This window comes from Bufo bufo, chromosome 6, assembly GCF_905171765.1.
Source record: "Bufo bufo chromosome 6, aBufBuf1.1, whole genome shotgun sequence".
Lineage (NCBI taxonomy): Eukaryota > Metazoa > Chordata > Amphibia > Anura > Bufonidae > Bufo > Bufo bufo.
The window spans coordinates 123,207,504-123,228,827 of record NC_053394.1 but is presented as its reverse complement, the minus strand read 5'-3'; the positions used below and the strand labels follow the sequence as shown (position 1 = coordinate 123,228,827).

General features: G+C 43.1%; 1 protein-coding gene across 1 annotated transcript; it reads left to right on the top strand.

Annotated features, from left to right (window-relative positions):
• The first annotated feature begins 2,469 nt into the window (after positions 1-2,469).
• LOC121005567 (protein kinase C delta type-like) lies at positions 2,470-17,199 on the top strand. Its single transcript, XM_040438343.1, has 8 exons — positions 2,470-2,722; positions 13,060-13,337; positions 14,576-14,667; positions 14,946-15,008; positions 15,134-15,272; positions 15,481-15,621; positions 15,731-15,856; positions 16,921-17,199. The coding sequence occupies exons 1-8, from the start codon at positions 2,470-2,472 to the stop codon at positions 17,053-17,055; spliced, it is 1,227 nt and encodes a 408-aa protein (XP_040294277.1). The 3' UTR covers positions 17,056-17,199.
• The last annotated feature ends 4,125 nt before the right edge of the window (positions 17,200-21,324 follow it).

Below are 21,324 nucleotides of genomic sequence, written 5' to 3'. Positions count from 1 at the left end.
AAGACACCCCAAGGTATTCAATGAGGGGCATGACGAGTTCATAGAAATTTTTTTTTTTTTGGCACAAGTTAGCAGAAATTGATATTTTTTTTTTTTTTCTCACAAAGTCTCCCTTTCCGCTAACTTGGGACAAAAATTTCAATCTTTCATGGACTCAATATGCCCCTCACGGAATACCTGGGAGTGTCTTCTTTCCGAAATGGGGTCACATGTGGGGTATTTATACTGCCCTGGCATTCTAGGGGCCCTAAAGCGTGAGAAGAAGTCTGGAATATAAATGTCTAAAAAAATTTACGCATTTGGATTCCGTGAGGGGTATGGTGAGTTCATGTGAGATTTTATTTTTTGACACAAGTTAGTGGAATATAAGACTTTGTAAGAAAAAAAAAAAAAATTTCCGCTAACTTGGGCCAAAAAAATGTCTGAATGGAGCCTTACAGAGGGGTGATCAATGACAGGGGGGGTGATCAATGACAGGGGGGGTGATCAATGACAGGGGGGTGATCACAGAGTCTTTATGGGGTGATCACCCCCCTGTCATTGATCACCCCCCTGTAAGGCTCCATTCAGATGTCCGTATGTGTTTTGCGGATCCGATCCATGTATCCGTGGATCCGTAAAAATCATACGGACATCTGAATGCAGCATGACAGGGGGGGGTGATCAATGACAGGGGGGGGTGATCAATGACAGGGGGATGATCAGGGAGTCTATATGGGGTGATCACCCCCCCTGGAAGGCTCCAGGGAGACGCCTGTATGTGTTTTGCGGATCCGATCCATCTATCAGTGCATCCGTAAAAATCATGCGGACATCTGAATGGAGCTTTACAGGGGGTTGATCAATGACAGGGGTGTAATCAATGACAGGGGGGTGATCAGGGAGTCTATATGGGGTGATCACCACAGTCATTGATCACGCCCCTGTAAGGCTTCATTCAGACGCCCGTATGCGTTTTGCGGATCCGATCTATTTATCAGTGGATCCGTAAAAATCATGCGGACATCTGAATGGAGCTTTACAGGGGGTTGATCAATGACAGGGGTGTAATCAATGACAGGGGGGTGATCAGGGAGTCTATATGGGGTGATCACCACAGTCATTGATCACGCCCCTGTAAGGCTTCATTCAGACGCCCGTATGCGTTTTGCGGATCCGATCCATTTATCAGTGGATCCGTAAAAATCATGCGGACATCTGAATGGAGCTTTACAGGGGGTTGATCAATGACAGGGGTGTAATCAATGACAGGGGGGTGATCAGGGAGTCTATATGGGGTGATCACCACAGTCATTGATCACACCCCTGTAAGGCTTCATTCAGACGCCCGTATGCGTTTTGCGGATCCGATCCATTTATCAGTGGATCCGTAAAAATCATGCGGACATCTGAATGGAGCTTTACAGGGGGTTGATCAATGACAGGGGTGTAATCAATGACAGGGGGGTGATCAGGGAGTCTATATGGGGTGATCACCACAGTCATTGATCACGCCCCTGTAAGGCTTCATTCAGACGCCCGTATGCGTTTTGCGGATCCGATCCATCTATCAGTGGATCCGTAAAAATCATGCGGACATCTGAATGGAGCTTTACAGGGGGTTGATCAATGACAGGGGTGTAATCAATGACAGGGGGGTGATCAGGGAGTCTATATGGGGTGATAACCACAGTCATTGATCACGCCCCTGTAAGGCTTCATTCAGACGTCCGTATGCGTTTTGCGGATCCGATCCATTTATCAGTGGATCCGTAAAAATCATGCGGACATCTGAATGAAGCTTTACAGGGGGTTGATCAATGACAGGGGTGTAATCAATGACAGGGGGGTGATCAGGGAGTCTATATGGGGTGATCAGGGGCTAATAAGGGGTTAATAAGTGACGGGGGGGGGGGGTGTAGTGTAGTGGTGCTTGGTGGGACTTTACTGAGCTACCTGTGTCCTCTGGTGGTTGATCCAAACAAAGGGGACCACCAGAGGACCAGGTAGCAGGTATATTAGACGCTGTTATCAAAACAGCGTCTAATATACCTGTTAGGGGTTAAAAAAAACACATCTCCAGCCTGCCAGCGAACGATCGCCGCTGGCAGGCTGGAGATCCACTCTCTTACCTTCCGTTCCTGTGAACGCGCGCGCCTGTGTGCGCGTGTTCACAGGAAATCTCGCGTCTCGCGAGAGGACGCGCCTGCGCGTCCACCCAGAAGAGCAGGGCCGCCGCAAAGACGCAATCCTGCGTACGGCGGTCCTGAGGAGGTTAAACAATATTGGACAGAATTGTAAATGTCTGTGTGTTATATCTTGGCAAGATGAAAGTTTTCTCTTGAATGTGATTGGTCAGTTGCTGGTCACATGACCAGGGCAATTGTGATGATTACATGTGAATGTCAGTGGGTGACAGTTAGAAGTGACAGTTGGAAGTGACCGACGACGGAGGAGGATATGTCTGCTGGACGTAAGCAGAGCGACAAAATGGATGCGGAGGAAGAAAAGGAGAAGGGAGGAGTGAAGAGAAGAAGACTGACCGTGGACTCATCGGCTGATGGGAGGAAGTCTTCAGTCAAGAGGACCAAAGGACCGGTCCAGAAGAAAGAAGAGGAGATCCAGAAGATGGGAGCCAAGAAGAGAGCAGCCATCTTCAGCTCAGGAAGTGGGGCCAAGAAGTACAAGAAAGGTGAAGAAGGCCAGAAGAAAGAAGATGCAGAGGACGAGCAGGGAGGCTCAGGTAGATAATGTACATGTGATCAGTATGGGGAGCCATACAATGATACCCACTGGACACACAGCTCATGTCTAATGCTGCTCTGTCACCTGGAATGATTGTATCATGGGAAATGGCCGAACACTGATGGAAATTACGTCTTCTCTTATGTTGTCCTGTGATAGGCTGGGGTTACATGGGGGGAGGGGGGGGGGGGGTTTGAGCATATTTGAAAAAAATGGGGGAGATTTATCAAAACTGGTGTAAAGGAAAACTGTCTTAGTTGCCCATAGCAACCAATCAGATTCCTCCTCCAACAATCAGATTTAGTTTTTCTGAGCTCTTTTGGAAAGAGAAAGGGGGAATCTCATTGGTTGCTATGGGCCACTAAACCAGTTTTCTTTTACACCAGTCTTGCTAAATCTCCCCCCATCTTTTTATCGCTGCCTTACCTGCTGAAAACATGATATTTATCAAAATTGGTGCAAAGGAAAATTGACTTAGTTGTCCATAGCAACCAATCAGTATCCACCGTTCTGTTTTCAGAGCTCCTTTGGAAAATGAAAGGTGGAATCTGATTGGTTGCTATGGGCATATATTTTAACAGTAACAAATATTATGTTTATTGTATATAGTATAAATTGTATGTTTTTGTATTACTTGCAATAAAACGTTTTTATAACAATTCTTTGTGTGGTGGTTATTATTAGTATAATGTATTTATAGAAAGACGTATAAGGGCTCATGCACATAGCCGTGCCCTTATTGCGGCCTGCAAAAATGGGTCCGCAATCCGGACGGTGCGGTGCGGTGCGGAACTACAGAGTGCTTCCGTGGGGTTTCTCTCCATGCCTCCGCACCGCAAAAAAGTAGTGCATGCACTACTTTTTTGTGGTGTGGACTGTCGGATGCGGATCGCGGAACCCATTCAAGTGAATGGGTCCAGCGTCTGCATACGGTGGCTCTATGGTCGATGCCTGTGCATTGCGGACCGCAAATTGTGGTCTGCCGCACGGGCCTGCCCAGCACACGTCCGTGTGCATGAGCCCTAAGTAAGATTTAGTAACAGATGGAGTCATAATTTTTTGGTATTTTTGATGGATTTAAAACAGTTAGTTATTATTATGTATTTAGGAATGTTTCAAATTTAATTTCATACAATGTTATCACTATTTTTCGATTATAAGGGTAATAACGCCAGTAAATAAATAATCAAATCATTAGAAACAAATTCATCAAGTATTAAAGGGAACCTTCTCTATAACATTATAATTATAATATTATAAGTCATAACTAGTGAATTAGAAAAGTGGGGTCGTAGGACAAGGCACTATGACCACCTGCACAGAAAATTGCTCAAAATGTAACAGTAAGGCCTCTTTCACACGGGCGAGAATTCCGTGCGGGTGCAATGCGTGAGGTAAACGCATTGCACCCGCACTGAACCTGGACTCATTCACTTCAATGGGGCTGTGCAGATGAGCGGTGATTTTCACGCATCACTTGTGCGGGAACATCGCAGCATGTTCTATATTCTGCGTTTTTCACGCAACGCAGGCCCCATAGAAATGAATGGGTCTGCGTGAAAGTCGTAAGCATCCGCAAGCAAGTGCGGATGCGGTGCGATTTTCACGCATGGTTGCTAGGAGATGATCGGGATGAGCAACCCCAGACCCCATTAAAGTAAATTCACTTTATTATTTTCCCTTGTAACATGGTTATAAGGGACAATAATAGCATTCTTAATACCGAATGCTTACTAAAATGTGGATTGAGGGGTTAAAAAATAAAAAAAATTAACTCATCTCATCCACTTGATCGCGCAGATGGCATCGTCTTCTTGCTTCTTCTTTCAGGACCTGCCAAAGGACCTTTGATGACATAATCGCGCTCACCACGTGGTGACGTCAGCGCAGGTCCTGCTGAATGAAGATAGATATTATTTTCCCTTATAACCATGTTATACCCAAACCCGAACTACAGTGAAGAAGTCCGGGTTCGGGTCTGGGTACCACATTCAGTTTTTTCTCACGCACGTTCAAAACACATTGCACTGAACTGAACATCGGAAATTGCGTGCCTACTCGCGTGGTTTTCCCGCAATGCACACACGACTCATCCGGAGCAAATCCGGAACGCCCGTGTGAAAGAGGCCTAAAAAGGCTGTGGCGTTTCTCAGGACCACAAAAATGCATCAAACACGCCCTGTGTAAATCCAGCCAAAGTATAATGATAAACCCCTTAATGACCAGTTTCGGCAATGACGTTTTCATTTCTTCCTCTCTATCTTCCAGAAGTCATACCTTTATGTTCATTTTCCTTGGACATAGCATGTAAGGCCTGGTTTCTTAGGGCCAGTTCATACAGAGTTTTTTGGGGCTGATTTTGGAGCACTTCTGCCTCAAAATCATCTTCAAAAAACGCCTCAAAACAGCCCTCCATTTATTTCAATGGGAGGCAGCACTTTTCTTCCATGTGGAAAAAGGAAGCAGCATTCATCATCCAGGGGCGGAATCCGCGCTGAATCTCGACATTGAAGGTCCAGGTGTTTTTGGTGCTTTTTCTAAGTTTTTTTTGTGGGGAAAAAACCCTCAAGCTGAAACTGCATTGAACAGTGAACACCCATTGGTTAAAAAAAAAAACAGCAAAAACTGCACTAAAAACGCGTGGATTCTATGCAGATTTTTTTCAGTGTAATTTTAAGATCTGTGGTGTGAACATCACCTTACAGGACGAGTTGTATTTTATAATGTAATCATTTAATGTTCTATATAATTTATTATGGAAAAAAATTATTTGTGGGATGGATTAGAAATAAGAGTTTGGATGCTGATTTTCCATTCATTCTCTATAGGACTGCCAGTAATAGTAGAAGTACAGAGTTCATCTATCTCCGGCAATCTGATAGAGAATGAATGCAGCGCACATGCTTGGCTTCCACTCCACTCTGGGACCTCTGTTCCCATGATCAGTGGGCTTCTCTGTGGTAGGACCCCCACCAATCAGATGCTTATCTTCTATGCTGAGGGTAGACAATAATTTTATCTTGATACAGATCTGTTATCTTACTTCAGTTAAGGGGTATCAAAAAGCCCATTCTCATGATCGGTGGGGGTCCCAGTGTTCGGATCCCAAGCAATCAAATGCTTATCCCCTATCCCATAGATAGGAAATGCATTTTTACCTCAGTAAAAAACATTTAAAGGGTTAAAGTTAATGTCCAGTGTAAAGGGTTATAACCAGGGCTGTGGAGTCGGTAGCTAAATGGTCCGACTCCGACTCCTCAGTTTTTGGTACTTCCGACTCCTCTGTATTTAATATGCGAATGTATTTTATACATTTCTTGAAGGAAAGAAAGGCAACATTCATGTCATTACCACAGAACTACTGGCTAGGAAGCTGCTGCCTTCTCCTTTGTGTGCTGATCTTCTGCTGAAGATAGGGCAGTGGGAGGATCCAGGAAAGGGCAGGGGAAGTAGAATCCCATAGTCATATTTAAAGTTTAAGCTAACAATCTGAGTTTTTATAGCCTTAGCTGAATGACAGCAGTTTTTCAAATGGTTTACAGCTTTAGTCTTGAGCTATTGACTATCCATTCCCTTCACTTATACAAGTGTCTCTAGTCCTGCAAAAAAACATATTTACTTAATCAGTCATCAGTGAGAGGCTAGGTTAACCATGGGCGTTGCGTTCCTTTTAACAGCGGAACACAACACAATGGAAAGTATAAGTATTGCCGCTCCTTAACTGTGCGTTGCGTGCCATATAGTGAAGCATATGAAAAGCATGCTTCTTCATGGTCACTTAATGTGTTCGTTTTGCGGTAACGTGACGCACTGCATGCATTGGCCTTTATTCTTACAGTAGAGAAGTACAGTATTTTTAGCAAAAGTGGGGGAAAATAGCAGTGCGTCTTATGGGGGCGAATGCTGTGACCGTCCGGTGAATAGGCTGAAAGGGAGGAGGGGCTGGGGGCCGGCATCTGTTTCTGTAATGGCAGCGGGGCCCGGTGCAGTCACTGTATTCTACTACACCGGGCCCCGCTCACTGTAGTATACGGTAATCATATCTAACTTGTGGATATTGTTAAAGTATTCCAATCATCTTAAATCTAGCGCTGTACTACTTACTACTAACTTCTTGGCAGTTAGGAGGCCGGGTGGGCGCTCATAGCTTAGCTCACTTCATCACGCGCCTGCTCCGCCCACTTTATGAATGAAGCAGGCACCGGGCCCCGCTGCCATTACAGAAACAGATGCCGGCCCCCATTCACTACACAGGGACACTGTTATGGGGGGGATCTGTGGATGACACATAAGATAAGATGCTATATATGTGTCATCCACAGATGCCCCCACAATGGTCCCCCATAACAGTGCCATCCACATATGCCCCCATAACAGTGCCATCCACAGATGCCCCCTTTAACAGTGCCATCCACAGATCCCCCCATAACAGTGCCATCCACAGATGCCCCCATATCAGTGCCACCCACAGATGACCCCATAACAGTGCCATCCACAGATCCCCCATAATAGTGTCATCCACAGATCCCCCATAATAGTGCCATCCACAGGCCACCGATAGTTCAAAAACCACCAAAAGCACACCTTTTGGTTCAAATTTTTATTTCTTATTTTCCTCCTCAAAAACCTAGGTGCGTCTTATGGGCAGGTGCGTCTTATAGGGCGAAAAATACGGTAATTAATTATAACTTTTTGTGAATTGGGACATTTAAACTTTCTTTTTTTTATTATTCCAATTTAAATCTAGTAGGAGTCGGAGTCGGTTCATTTTTTGCCGACTCCGACTCCAGGTACCCAAAATTGCCTCCGACTCCACAGCCCTGGTTATAACCCTGCAGTTTCTTGTAGGAAGTGTGATGGCGGTGACATTGTTATGTATAGACTGCTGGTAAAGTGAGTGCGAATCCCATAGAGGTTAAAGATGTTTTACTCGTCTCCTGGGGATAATTGTCTGATCGCTGAGGATCCCACCACTGGGACCCCAGAGATTCTGAGATTGGAGGTCAGGGAGAGCGCCATGAGAATGGGGAGGTGGAGAACATGTATGACCACTGCTCAATTCACTTCTATGGGACTGACTGTGGTCATACATATGCACCACCACATCATTCTCATGGGGCTCTCTGGGACCTCTGTTCTCTTCTGTGGATGGGGATATTGAGGATTGTTAGTGGGAATACCCCTTTATGCATGCTGCCACACTCAGTTTAGTGTTTTCTCCATGCCTGGTGTTATCTTTAGATAATAATATGTGCCCCCCTGTAATGTCACTTCCTCTGTAAAGAGTACTAAAAAACGATTAAAATATGCCAAGACACATTACAAATAAATCTGACACGTCTTTAGCTAGTATTAGGGAGTCGCTGGAATGACAAACCAGAGGTTCGCTTACAGGGGTTTTCACATCTTGACATTCATGACATATCCACAGCATGTCAATTAGGGAATGAATGGGCGGCACTGCGCATCAGTCACGGTCCAGGTGCACGGTCAAAAGGTAGATACCTCGATACTTGCAATAGAAAGACCAGCACTCCGTAATTCCAATGATGAAGAAAAAGCTTTCTTTATTCGTCACCCATATGTGACGCGCGTTTCGACACTAATCTGTGTCTTTATCAAAGTACAGGTGATAACAGCTCAAAACAATATACAAATGGCACCATTTAAATACAATTTAAATAACCCGCCTCCTAGCCACGTAAGTGATCACATGGTCGGGGGCGGACTAAACCGCCCCCAGCCATGTGACCAGTCACGGGGCCAGAGCGTCATACTGCTACGCAACCAGTCCAAACAAAACTCAATCTAGCCATGAGTGGAGTACGGTAAGACATGTATCTAACCCATGTACTATTATCTATCAGAACAATCTTTGATCCTTTATACATCTGATTTCAACAATTTATAAGTACCGATACATTAGAATTAAACCGTCTCCTCATCATGTAGAAGATCATATGATCACGGAAGTAACAATCCCGGTCACATGATTTGTCACGACACAATATTGTTACGTCACCGATCCAAAAAATGTTGGATCTCACAGAAGATAGGTTGCGGTGCAGTATTGAGAGATCCATGCTATGTTCAAACATATTTCAGAGAACTGAGATATCAACATTTGGTTACAGAACAACAGCATGCATAAATACAAAGTAACAATCCACAATTATCCGTTCCACACATTGAATCAGAGGAAACTACTCAGTGAGTATTCCTTATTGAGGCCTTTGGGGGCAAGCGTCTCAAGTCGATGGATCCAATATGCTTCACGCTGGTGGAGCATCTGGATCCGATTTCCTCCACGTCGAGGTAAGGTCACTTCTTCTAAAATTTGAAAACGCAATTGTGAGATGCGGTGATTTTTTTCTTTAAAATGCTGGGGAATAGGTAGCAAGGTGTTTTCTTTCCTAATTGTAGACTTATGTTTTGCTACCAGGTCCTTCATACGCATTGTCGTCTCTCCAACATAGCACAACCCACAGGGACATTTAAGTAAATAAATCACAAAACTGCTGTCGCATGTGAAATGACCCCGAATGGGGATTTGCTGTCCTGTCTGTGGGTGTGCTATGTTGGAGCCTTTGATCACATTAGAGCAATGAACACAGTTAAGGCAGGGAAATGTTCCCTTCCTAACTGTAGAGAAAGTGAGCTGTCGCTGAAGCATCCTGTCACTTCCTACGTCCGCCCGGACAATCATGTCTCTAATGTTTTTATTCTGCTTATAGCACATCATGGGGCGGTCCCTAAATTCCTGAATTGTGGGGTATGATTTTTGTAAAATATTCCAGTGTTTATAGATGACAGCCTTGACTCGGTCCATCCAAGGATGGTATTTTACAACTAGTGGTATTCTCTGTCCTTTGTCTTTCTTTTCTAATGACTCTGTGGGATTTCCTATCTTATCTCGCTGTTCATGTAATAGACAGGGCGGATAGCCTCTGTCTATAAATTTCTGAGTCATTTCCAGTAACCTAAGATCACGTGTGTCCTGATCCATAACAATATTCGCCACTCTTCTATATTGTGAGTATGGCAAGGATTTTTTGGATCAGGACACACGTGATCTTAGGTTACGGGAAATGACTCAGAACTTTATAGACAGAGGCTATCCGCCCTGTCTATTACATGAACAGCGAGATAAGATAGGAAATCCCACAGAGTCATTAGAAAAGAAAGACAAAGGACAGAGAATACCACTAGTTGTAAAATACCATCCTTGGATGGACCGAGTCAAGGCTGTCATCTATAAACACTGGAATATTTTACAAAAATCATACCCCACAATTCAGGAATTTAGGGACCGCCCCATGATGTGCTATAAGCAGAATAAAAACATTAGAGACATGATTGTCCGGGCGGACGTAGGAAGTGACAGGATGCTTCAGCGACAGCTCACTTTCTCTACAGTTAGGAAGGGAACATTTCCCTGCCTTAACTGTGTTCATTGCTCTAATGTGATCAAAGGCTCCAACATAGCACACCCACAGACAGGACAGCAAATCCCCATTCGGGGTCATTTCACATGCGACAGCAGTTTTGTGATTTATTTACTTAAATGTCCCTGTGGGTTGTGCTATGTTGGAGAGACGACAATGCGTATGAAGGACCTGGTAGCAAAACATAAGTCTACAATTAGGAAAGAAAACACCTTGCTACCTATTCCCCAGCATTTTAAAGAAAAAAATCACCGCATCTCACAATTGCGTTTTCAAATTTTAGAAGAAGTGACCTTACCTCGACGTGGAGGAAATCGGATCCAGATGCTCCACCAGCGTGAAGCATATTGGATCCATCGACTTGAGACGCTTGCCCCCAAAGGCCTCAATAAGGAATACTCACTGAGTAGTTTCCTCTGATTCAATGTGTGGAACGGATAATTGTGGATTGTTACTTTGTATTTATGCATGCTGTTGTTCTGTAACCAAATGTTGATATCTCAGTTCTCTGAAATATGTTTGAACATAGCATGGATCTCTCAATACTGCACCGCAACCTATCTTCTGTGAGATCCAACATTTTTTGGATCGGTGACGTAACAATATTGTGTCATGTGACAAATCATGTGACCGGGATTGTTACTTCCGTGATCATATGATCTTCTACATGATGAGGAGATGGTTTAATTCTAATGTATCGGTACTTATAAATTGTTGAAATCAGATGTATAAAGGATCAAAGATTGTTCTGATAGATAATAGTACATGGGTTAGATACATGTCTTACCGTACTCCACTCATGGCTAGATTGAGTTTTGTTTGGACTGGTTGCGTAGCAGTATGACGCTCTGGCCCCGTGACTGGTCACATGGCTGGGGGCGGTTTAGTCCGCCCCCGACCATGTGATCACTTACGTGGCTAGGAGGCGGGTTATTTGAATTGTATTTAAATGGTGCCATTTGTATATTGTTTTGAGCTGTTATCACCTGTACTTTGATAAAGACACAGATTAGTGTCGAAACGCGCGTCACATATGGGTGACGAATAAAGAAAGCTTTTTCTATATCCACAGCATGGACCATAAATGTCCAGTAGTTGTGGGTCCCACCTCTGGGACTTACATTTATAAATGGAATCACGTTGCGTGCTGTAGTGAATGGAGAGCGGACCGTGCACACATGGCTCTCTCCATTCACTGCTAGGGGACTTGTGAAGATAGCCAAGTCAGATATTTCCAAATGTTCCATAGCATTGAAAGAAGAGACTTGCGCATACACAGCCTGATCCCTAGTAACTGCAGAGTGTAAAGGGGACCTGTATCTGTCAGTCATTTATGGCATATTCTGTAGATATGCCGTAAACAGGAGCGGGCTTCTCATTTCGGGATCCCAAGAAAAGCCATGTCTGGCATTGGCATGCCAAGGTGGGGGTCTCCCCCGGGTGTCTGCTGTTGGGGGTGCCAGATGCCATAAGCGCTTCCATCAGTACAGATGGAAGCACACATTGTTAGAGCACTAGTTACTGCTTGTTTTTTTATTTAATTAACCCTAAGGGGGCACATTGTGGGGATTACTGCTGTGAGGGAGTCACAGAGAGAGCATTACTACTGTGAAGGGGCATAACTGTTATGGGGGCACAAAGAGGGCATATCTACTGTGAGGGGGGCATAATTAGGGCGTAACTACTTTGAAGGGGGCACAGAGAGGGCATAACTACTGTGAAGGAGCATATGGGGGAGGTCGGGCCAGAGAAAGGACCCAACCCAGGCCAATGACCTTAGGCACACCACTGATGTCTGGGGTAGGGTGGCCAGAAGTCCAGTTTAGGCCGGACAGTCCGGCTTTCAGACTCCTTGTCCTCCATCCGGCACAGGGACTGGACGGACGCAGGCATGTCCACCTTTGAAGTAGCTCATGCTCAGACAGCAGCATTGTGCTGTGTGAGCATGAGCTGCAGCTACAAACTAAACTGACTGAGGCTTCTCTCACCTCCAGTCAGTCACTAGAGCTGCAGACATGGCTCCCTGTGGCTGACTGAGGGAGAAAGAAGCACCCTGGCTTCCCCCAGCTCACGTTCCCATCAGAAAGTTCTTCCCTCTCCTCCCCCCGGTTTTTTTTCTGGCCGGTGATGGGGGCGTGGTTTATCCATTTGGGGGCGTGGAGCCAGTGGCCACCCTAGTCTGGGGGCCCTGTGTCTCCTCTGAAGCTCCCTACAGATAGTCCCCAAAGTCCCACCAATAGTAATAATTATCTCCCAGATTGCCATCACTAGTAGTAGTGCCCCCAATAGTGATAATGCTAACCAACATTGCTCCCCGTTACTAGCAATGGCCTCAATATTGTACCCAATAATAATGCCCCACAGTATCCTTGTAGTAATGATGAATGCCCCCCTATAGTGCCCCCAGTATTTATATTACCCCAGTAGTGCCCATCTTATGGTTAATGCCCACAGTATATATAAGGCCCACAGTAGTGCCACCAATATTTAATGTCCCCAGAATTTATAACTTCCCCCTCTAGTGCCCCCAGTATGTTTAATGTCCCCAAACAGTGCCCCATTTAAATATAATGCACCCTCTTGTTACTCCATATTACACTGTATATTACCGTCTATGATATTGTGCCCCCTTTATTTATAATGCTCTCCCCTCTATATAGCCCCCAGTAGGGCCATCTTTATTTATAGTGAAAGAACATATTCCACCAGAATTGCTCCACAAGCAATATTTGATCTAAAGTAAGACCAAGGTGTCTATCACCAGAGTTATCATCCAGTCTGAATCCCTGTGATAAATTTGGCGCATCTTCAGATTGCCTTAATCTGTCCACATTAGAGCCAGGATTAGTAAATCTGCCCCGTGTAATTCCTCTATTTATTCTCCTCCTAGGAAGCAGCGGTGTTCGGCCAACCGGCTCAAGCAGCACAGTCTCCGATAACATCAAAAGGAGATTATTATTCCATCATGTGCTCGTCCGGGGAAGTTTTGGAACGGTCCTGCTGGCGGAAGATCCATCTACCCGCAAACACTTTGCTGTTAAGATCATCAGCAAAAGATCCCTGCTTGCTGAAAGTTATGATGAGTCTGTGATGGTGGAGCGACGAGTTTTCCAGCTGGCATCTGGGAGTCCCTTCCTTGTCCACGCAGACTTTGCATTTCAGACCAAGGTAGAGTATGGACTACAGGATATTATGAAATGCCATTATATGTACCACGTCCTTCACTGCCTCATGGGCCCCACTGATCTCATCTTCTGACAACATATCATACGGGTACCTCAGTCTATAACATACATGTCATGTAAATGGGATAATGTACCCCTACTGTAAAAAAATATTACCAGTCACCCAAGGTGTGCCATGGCCTAAAGTGACTACTGATATTATTAATATAGTCGGGGCCACATTGGGCCTTTTTTTGCCAAAATGTCTAATACAAAAATTGGCCTTGTCACCTATAGCAGTGGTTCTCAACCTTTTCACACCAAGTTGAAGGATTTGTGGTGTCAGGGGTGAGCCAATCAAGCTTCGGATCCAAGATCCGAAGTTGACTTGTTCCAAAACGTTGTTTTAATGCTGTACCGGGACCTGTCTCCATACAGCAAAAAAATGTATGTGATTTGGTGAGGCAAAGATGGTTAAGTCCAAAGTTGCTTGAGACTTTGGTGAATAACATCGGGCTTTGATTTTAGGACACTACCAGAAAGTGCATTCACTGTATAACTTCCTGCGCAGCAATGAGTTCCCCCTAGTGGTGGTTGCAAGATTACAGTTTTGAATTATATTCACTGTATGAAGGGAAACTGGACAGAACAGTTTGGGGTAAAGATCAATGTATTTATGTCAGGATACTTGAGAAATATGGTATTCAGAATGAGCACCATATTTATGAAAAACCGCTCCCCTTATTTTAGAAGTGAGGGCAAAGATCAATTGGTTTCTTTGTATTAAAAAAAAAAACATGGTGCATGGAAAAATGGGTCGATGAGTCTGTGAAAAAATGTGAACAGCAACACGGACAGTATGTATTTGTATTTTGTGGATCAGCAATTTGCAAACCGCAAAATACATATGGTTGTGTGAATGTAGCCTTATACTTCCTGTAAAAGTAACTTACGGCAGGAGACTTCTATAGGAAGATATATGTGGTGACTATAGAGCTCCACTGATCTCTGTATAATGGTCAGTTTTGACATCAGTATGTGAAGTTATATATATATACATATTTATGTGGTTAAGTGTTATATGTAATCATATATGTGAGTGATCCTCCAGAAGGGCATCGCTTTCAAGTCCAATGTCTCGTATGGTCACCAACTAGAACTTAACTAATAAAAAGAGTACAGTTATACTGCCCTATAGTACCATGTGTAGCAATATACCTGTATGTCTGTTCTGTGTAACAGCTGCATGTGCTGCTCGGCCTGGAGTACATGAGCTGCGGGGACTTTTACACCTACCTACTGATGAAGGACCAGCTTGACATCCCCAGTGCAAGGTAAAGGTTTCTATTAACTACAAATCTGATCAGAACTGTATATGAGATATAAGATCATCTCTCTTCATATCTGTGTTGTTTTATGTGCATTTAGGGTTCTAGTATTTTCTGTGGTAACAATAGTGTAGACTGCGGCCATATTCTAGTCACCAGAACCTCATCAGAAGCCTGACTGACCCATTATAGGTCACTGGGGTCTGACAGGATTTGTTGTGTGTTCTGTGGACAATCATCTACGGATCCCAGGATGTTACACTCCTTCATTGTCTTTCTGTCAGATTCTATGCCGCTGAACTCGTCTGTGGAATCCAATTCCTGCACTCAAAGGGCGTCATCCACAGGTAATTACACTTTAATTGTCTGTTCCAGGGTTCACCCTAAAGTCTAACCTCAAAATCAGCCATTTGTCAAAGATATCTAATTGTAGGATCAACTCTTCAACAAATAATTGTTTTATATTTAACAGAGACCTGAAGCCCGAGAACATCTTGGTGGCTGAAACGGGCCATGTAAAGATCACTGATTTTGGTCTTGCACTTGTCAACATGCATGGAGACCGAACAGCCACTTCATACGCTGGAACAATCGGCTACATAGCTCCTGAGGTGAGCAGAATAGAGATTTTCCATATTGTAATTGTATAAGTCATCATGGATCATACACATGGCCCGACATATGCCCATTACAGTTAGAGATCATCAAATCTCAGTGTATTACATAATCACCCAGATTATTATAGTGATAACTCAGCATGGTGACCTCAGTTGTAGAACATGTTGACCAATTCAGTATCTACTCTCTTCCTCCTGATAGATGCTGGCTAGGAAGGAGTATAACGCCGGAGTAGACTGGTATTCTTTCGGTGTCATCTTGAAAGAAATGGTTACCAGTGATTGTGCGTACCATCAGACAATCGATGATGCATCCTCCGGCATTAAGAACATCATTAGAAAGGTCAGTAGTCATACAAGGTATTAGTACTATGGTTTATACAGTGATGGCTGTGAGCATGGTTTATTGGCTGTATCTCTTCTATTTACGGGTTTTTATTTGATCATTTTAGCTCCTTCGGAAAGATCCTGCCAGACGCTTAGGAGTGAATGGTAACATCAGAAAGCACCGATTCTTTCAGCGTATGGACTGGGTCTCTGTGGAAGCCCTAGAGTTGCCTCCACCATACACACCTGAGGTAAGTTCATAACCAAATGTTGTTCCAGCAACTCTTCTATTACAGGTTACAGAACTGATTCTTTATAAGAGGATATTCATTGTAATCTTGAAGGTATTGAGTATTACTAGTGGCACTAATACTGGAAAGATAATAACATCTAGTGCTGCTGTTCCACCTATGACGTACTCTACGTGGAGGCAAACCACACCAGTGGGGGGTTAAAATAGATTTTTACAGTTTCCATTCTATTGCTGCAGGCATCCACTTTTATCATGTACCATGTGAAGAGAAGCAGAAGATCATTGATCATGAGGCTAATATTTGAAGTCAGATTACCTTGAGTCTACACTAGCATATTTTTCACCAAATAAGTCAATTGTCACATTGTTTGATAAACTTGATGTTTTTAAACCTAACACTGTTGTGTAGAAATGCTGCTCCGGGTTTTATACGCCACCCTGCTATAAGTGTGAGTTTAAGATTATTTTTGCCACTTTCTAAAGTTCCAAGTATAGAGTAAAACTATTCCACATAACTAACCACTGTCCTAACCCCTTTTCAAAACTGGAGTGAGGAGTGTAAAGACGCAAAAAGCCACAATTTATGTTCACAAAAGCCCCAAAAAATTGCAAGCTCGAATTTTGGAGTGCAGGGTGTAATACATTCTCTCCATGGTGTTTAAAAAGAACAACATATTTATGAAGTACATGTTCCACTTTTTTATGACATAGAAGTCATGTAAAGTACATGAAGAGCAATAGTTGTTTTCTTTTTTACAACATTTCTCAACTTTTATAAACTCAAAGTTTGTGTGACAGAAAAATCAAACCTATGCCAACTCATACACCAGTTTCTGGCATCAATTATAGTGAGTCGTCCCTCTTCACCTCACCCACCATTATCACCATATTTCAGAAGCGGTGAGAAGTGTAGAAAGTTGCATTTTATAGAGAAAATATAAGGTGCATCATTGTTTGTGCCTTTTTTATGCCATAAAAAGGCTAAAGAAATTGCCCCAATTTTTAAAAGAGGAGTGCTACCGAAAGACATAATCCTAATATTATAATTCTGTCTTGTTATAGCCAACTGAACCTCATCATCGTCCTAGACCATTCCACCTGGACAAACTGGAGGCAGCAGAGGTCAGAACACCTATTTCAGCAGTGGACCAGGCCTTGTTCGAGGGATTTTCTTTTTGTCAACTTGGAAACCCTTGATGAAACACCAGCTCCATAGTCATCAGAGCAAGCTGCCCCCTGAGCCTCTGGAAGAGGAAGATCACGTGAAGAAAAGAAGTCTGGACACCACTGCAGTGATCTACAAGCAAGTCCTGCAGGAATGAAGAGGAGGAGAATGAAGCACCTTGCTGTGTCTGGCCCCACATTCCAGAAGAAAGAAGAATCCTAAGAAGATCAAAGGCAAGGATCGCCTCCTTAATATATTCACATAAGTTATGGTAAGTAAGGTAGGTATAGGTAAGTATAGTTTAGAAATATTTATAGTTAATAGAATTGAAAAAACACAAAAAAAACTAAAAAAATATAAAATGTAAATGTAAGATAGGTCTATGATAATTATAAGATATAATAATAATAATAATGATAAGTATAGTATAGACAGGAGTTAGATGTAAGAATTAAAGTGACTTTCCAGTGGGGGGAGGGAGGGGGGTAACGATTTAGAGAATATCAGGGACTGTACAGGTAAATTCAGCCATGCCATCTGATGTGAATACAACCTCACTTGCAGATGGTGTGACCATAGGGGATGTCATGGCTGCACATTACCACTTCCACCACCTTGTCCATAGGGTAGAGCAGTAGTTTGAGGCACTTCCCTTAAATTCTGCTGACATATACACAATTTACTTTTTTACATTCAGGGTGATATGTGGATTGTTAAAAAACTGAACAGCTTAAATTTCCAATGGGATAAACTGGAGATTCGCTTTAAGATGAATATAAGATATAACATAGGTATAAGTTACATATAAGTAAATGGTAAGATATGGCTAAGATCAGAACACCCATTGTATGAGGCGGGCAGAGGAGGCCGGGATTACAGAAGCTGCCATGTAGATTGTGCTACTCTGTTATAGTAACTACCATAGAGGTGAAGAAGAACTAGGGAAACAGCTCAGTATAGCAGCCGTGATATTTCCATAGCTCTGGAGATACAGAAACAGTGTAACACAACCCACTCTGCTGCTTCAGTAACCCTGCCCGTCTCTGGCCTCTGCATGCAACCGGTATTTCCATCTTAGCCATGAATGGGCCAGATGGGAATACCCCTTCAAAGGGCATCTGTCAGCAGATTTGTACCCATGAAACTGGATGACCTTTTGCATGTGCGCCTGGCAGCTGAAGGCATCTGTGTTGGTCCCATGTTTGGTCCCATATTTTAATATATGCAAATGAACATGGTACCAACACAGATGCCTTCAGCTGCCAGGCGCACATGTAACAGGTCAGCCAGTTTCATAGGTACAAATCTGCTGACAGATGCCCTTTAAATATAAGGTAGACTGAAGTAATATAGGTAATTAGCAGTCATAGATTAGAAAGAAAAACCGTCATATATACTGTAGAAGCAGAACGGATACATGTTCTGGTACATATTAGATATACCATAGGGGTAAGGCTTATAATAGAAAGGAATAAGTTAGGTGTAACAGAGGGTAAGACATGGAGAAGGTAGATAAAGGAGGTCTGAGCAGCCTAGATATAAAAATGGGTTAGACATTAGATAGATATTAGATGAATAAGTTAGATATAATGTGTACCTGCAGGATTTCAAAACTTTTGATATGTCATAGTGACATAGTGATCGCTGGGGTCTTAGTGCTGAGACCCCCACCAATCACTAGGACGAGTAGTTATCATTGTTTCTCCTCACTGCTGAGGACAGAAATGAAGACGGCCTCATTGGATTTCTACTGACGCCATCTTCATTACCGTCTTCAGCAGTGAGGAGAAATGGCGCTAACTCCTCGCTTTAACCATCAGTGGGCGATCTCAGCACTCAGACCCCCATGATCAAAACCTTTGATATGAAACTGTGACACATTAAAAGTTTTGAAAAAGTGCATTTATTCTTTAAGACAAAATAGTCATTAGATACATATCATAGGGGCAAAAAAATTAAAGAAATAAATAAAATACAAAATATAGCACAATTATAGGATAGGATAAGAATAAGTTATCAGATATAAGAGAGAAGTAACTTACATATGAGATAGTAAACTGATAAGTGTAGGTTTAATATAACTTTCACACCAGCATTTTTGCTGGATCCGACATGGATCAGCAAAAACACTTCCGTCATGATAATACAACCATCTTCATCCATTATGAACGGATCCGGTTCTATTATCCTTAAAATATCCATGACGGATCCATCATGAACCCCATTAAAAGTCAATGGGTAACGGATCAGTTTTCTAATGTATCCGAGAAAACTGATCCGTTCTTATTGACTTACATTGTGAGTCATGACGGATCCGTCTTGCTACGAACTACATCGCGGACAGAAACACGCTGCTTGCAGCGTTATTCTGTCCGCGAAGGAGATGCAACCAAATGGAACGGAATGCATTCTGGAGTTTTGTTCAGTTCAGTTTTGTCTCCATTGACAATGAATGGGGACAAAAAGGAAGCGTTTTCCCCCGCTATTGAGATCCTATGATGGATTTCAATAGCGGAAAGGGAAAGCTCAGATGTGAAAGTAGCCATAGTTATCAGGTATAAGTATAAGGTAAAGGGGTATTCCCACCTTATACATTTATGGTATTTACAAACCTCTTCATTGACTCCTAATGGGACAAGGGACCCTCATTCTCTCCATAGATGAGATTCTCAGAGGTGAGAACAGCACATATCAGGCTGTAGGTATGCCATAAATGTTTAAGATAGGAATTGTCACTTAATGAGAAGGTAGAAAGATATATTAGAGATTAGATAAAGGGGAGCCATAATCAGGTCCTGTTCCACAGACGGATGATAAAGAACAAGCGTTAGCTCCGCTGTTCCTGCTCATGATCATTGCTGTGTGTACAAAATCCTCGCTCATCGGTGATCAGATCTTTTATGTGGCATTAGAAATGCTCGTTTTTTGGCTGCACATCACCCTGTGTACACGGCATATGCTGCCGACAAATGAACACTGTATGGGGATGAATGATCGTATTACCGATCATTTATCCCCATACTAATGATCATTGCTGCACATAAATGTAGGTAACGAGCGCAAACAACATGGTGTAACCGATCTTTACCGGACAGAATATCTGCCAGTGTGACAGGACCTGATATCTAATATAGAGATAAGTTATGTAAGATATAAGATAAGTATTAGTTAGAAATAAGCCATAAATAAGATAAATATAGAGATAAGATAGAAATATATATTAGGTTTAGAATAATATTACATATAAGGGGTGACAGGGCCCCATCCAGTGCTGACACTGCAGAGAACCAGGGAGTAGCCGATCGCCAGTTGATGGGGTCAGGAAGGAATTTTTTCCCCCACAGGGGGTTATGTTTTGCCTTCCTCTGGTTCATATCTTCTTACGCAGTAAATTCTATAAAGAGTACTGGATGGTTAATTAGTCCAAATTTAATAATACATAGGAATAAAATAATTATTTCATTTTAATTCACCGTGTCTGTGTCTTCTTTTCTGTGTGCTGTGATTCAGTGTGAAATCTCCTGATCTTCCGTCATTGCAGTTCATATTTCTACACCACAGATCTGCCTGACAATATTACTACATAACGGAGAGCTGGTTTATATCCATGTAGTAAATGGGGGGTGTCCGGGGGTACGACATATATGAGTATTGGTGAGGTCCTAGCCAGTCAGGTCAGTCATGTATGATATCTCCTGTGATTAAAAGGGTTTTCCAGGAAATAAATATGAATTATTTCTCCTCTGTAAAGGTCATCAACATCTGGTCGGTAGGGGCCCGACTCCCTTCACCACCGCCGATCAGCTGTTGGAAGAGAACGCAGCACTTGTACAAGAGTTCTGTTCTCTTCCCTGTTGACTGCTCGCCATCGACATCTCAGCGGTGATCAGTGTAATTGCAGCTCCTCCGTCCCTTTCATTTCAATGGGAAGAGGTAGTTACACTCCGTCTGCTGCTTCCTATAAAGTGAATGGGGACAGAGGAGCTGCGATTAAACCGTGAAGAGAACACAGTAATCGTACAACAGGTCGATGATAGGTCATCAATATAGGAAACTGGCCAACCCCTTTATATGGGGCTGCACAAAGTCCATGTCACCAATGATTGTCCCACGCAAAGGAAGAGGTGACTACTAGTGATGAGCGGCAGTAGTCATATTCGATTTTCGCGATATTTCGCGAATATTTTGTAGAATATTCAGCGAATATTTGCAAATTCGAATATTCGTTATATTCTTGTAATGACCGGCGTCACGCAAAGGGAGGGAAATGGGAAGGCCCTGTCCAAGGGAGAGGGAAAGGT

Bases quoted from the DNA above. Each gene is read 5' to 3' on its own strand.
- LOC121005567 (XM_040438343.1), top strand. From the start codon at position 2,470: ATGGATGCGGAGGAAGAAAAGGAGAAGGGAGGAGTGAAGAGAAGAAGA. The intron at 2,723-13,059 runs GTAGATAATGTA...TTCTCCTCCTAG, and splicing joins GGACGAGCAGGGAGGCTCAG to GAAGCAGCGGTGTTCGGCCA. The intron at 15,857-16,920 runs GTAAGTTCATAA...GTCTTGTTATAG, and splicing joins CTCCACCATACACACCTGAG to CCAACTGAACCTCATCATCG.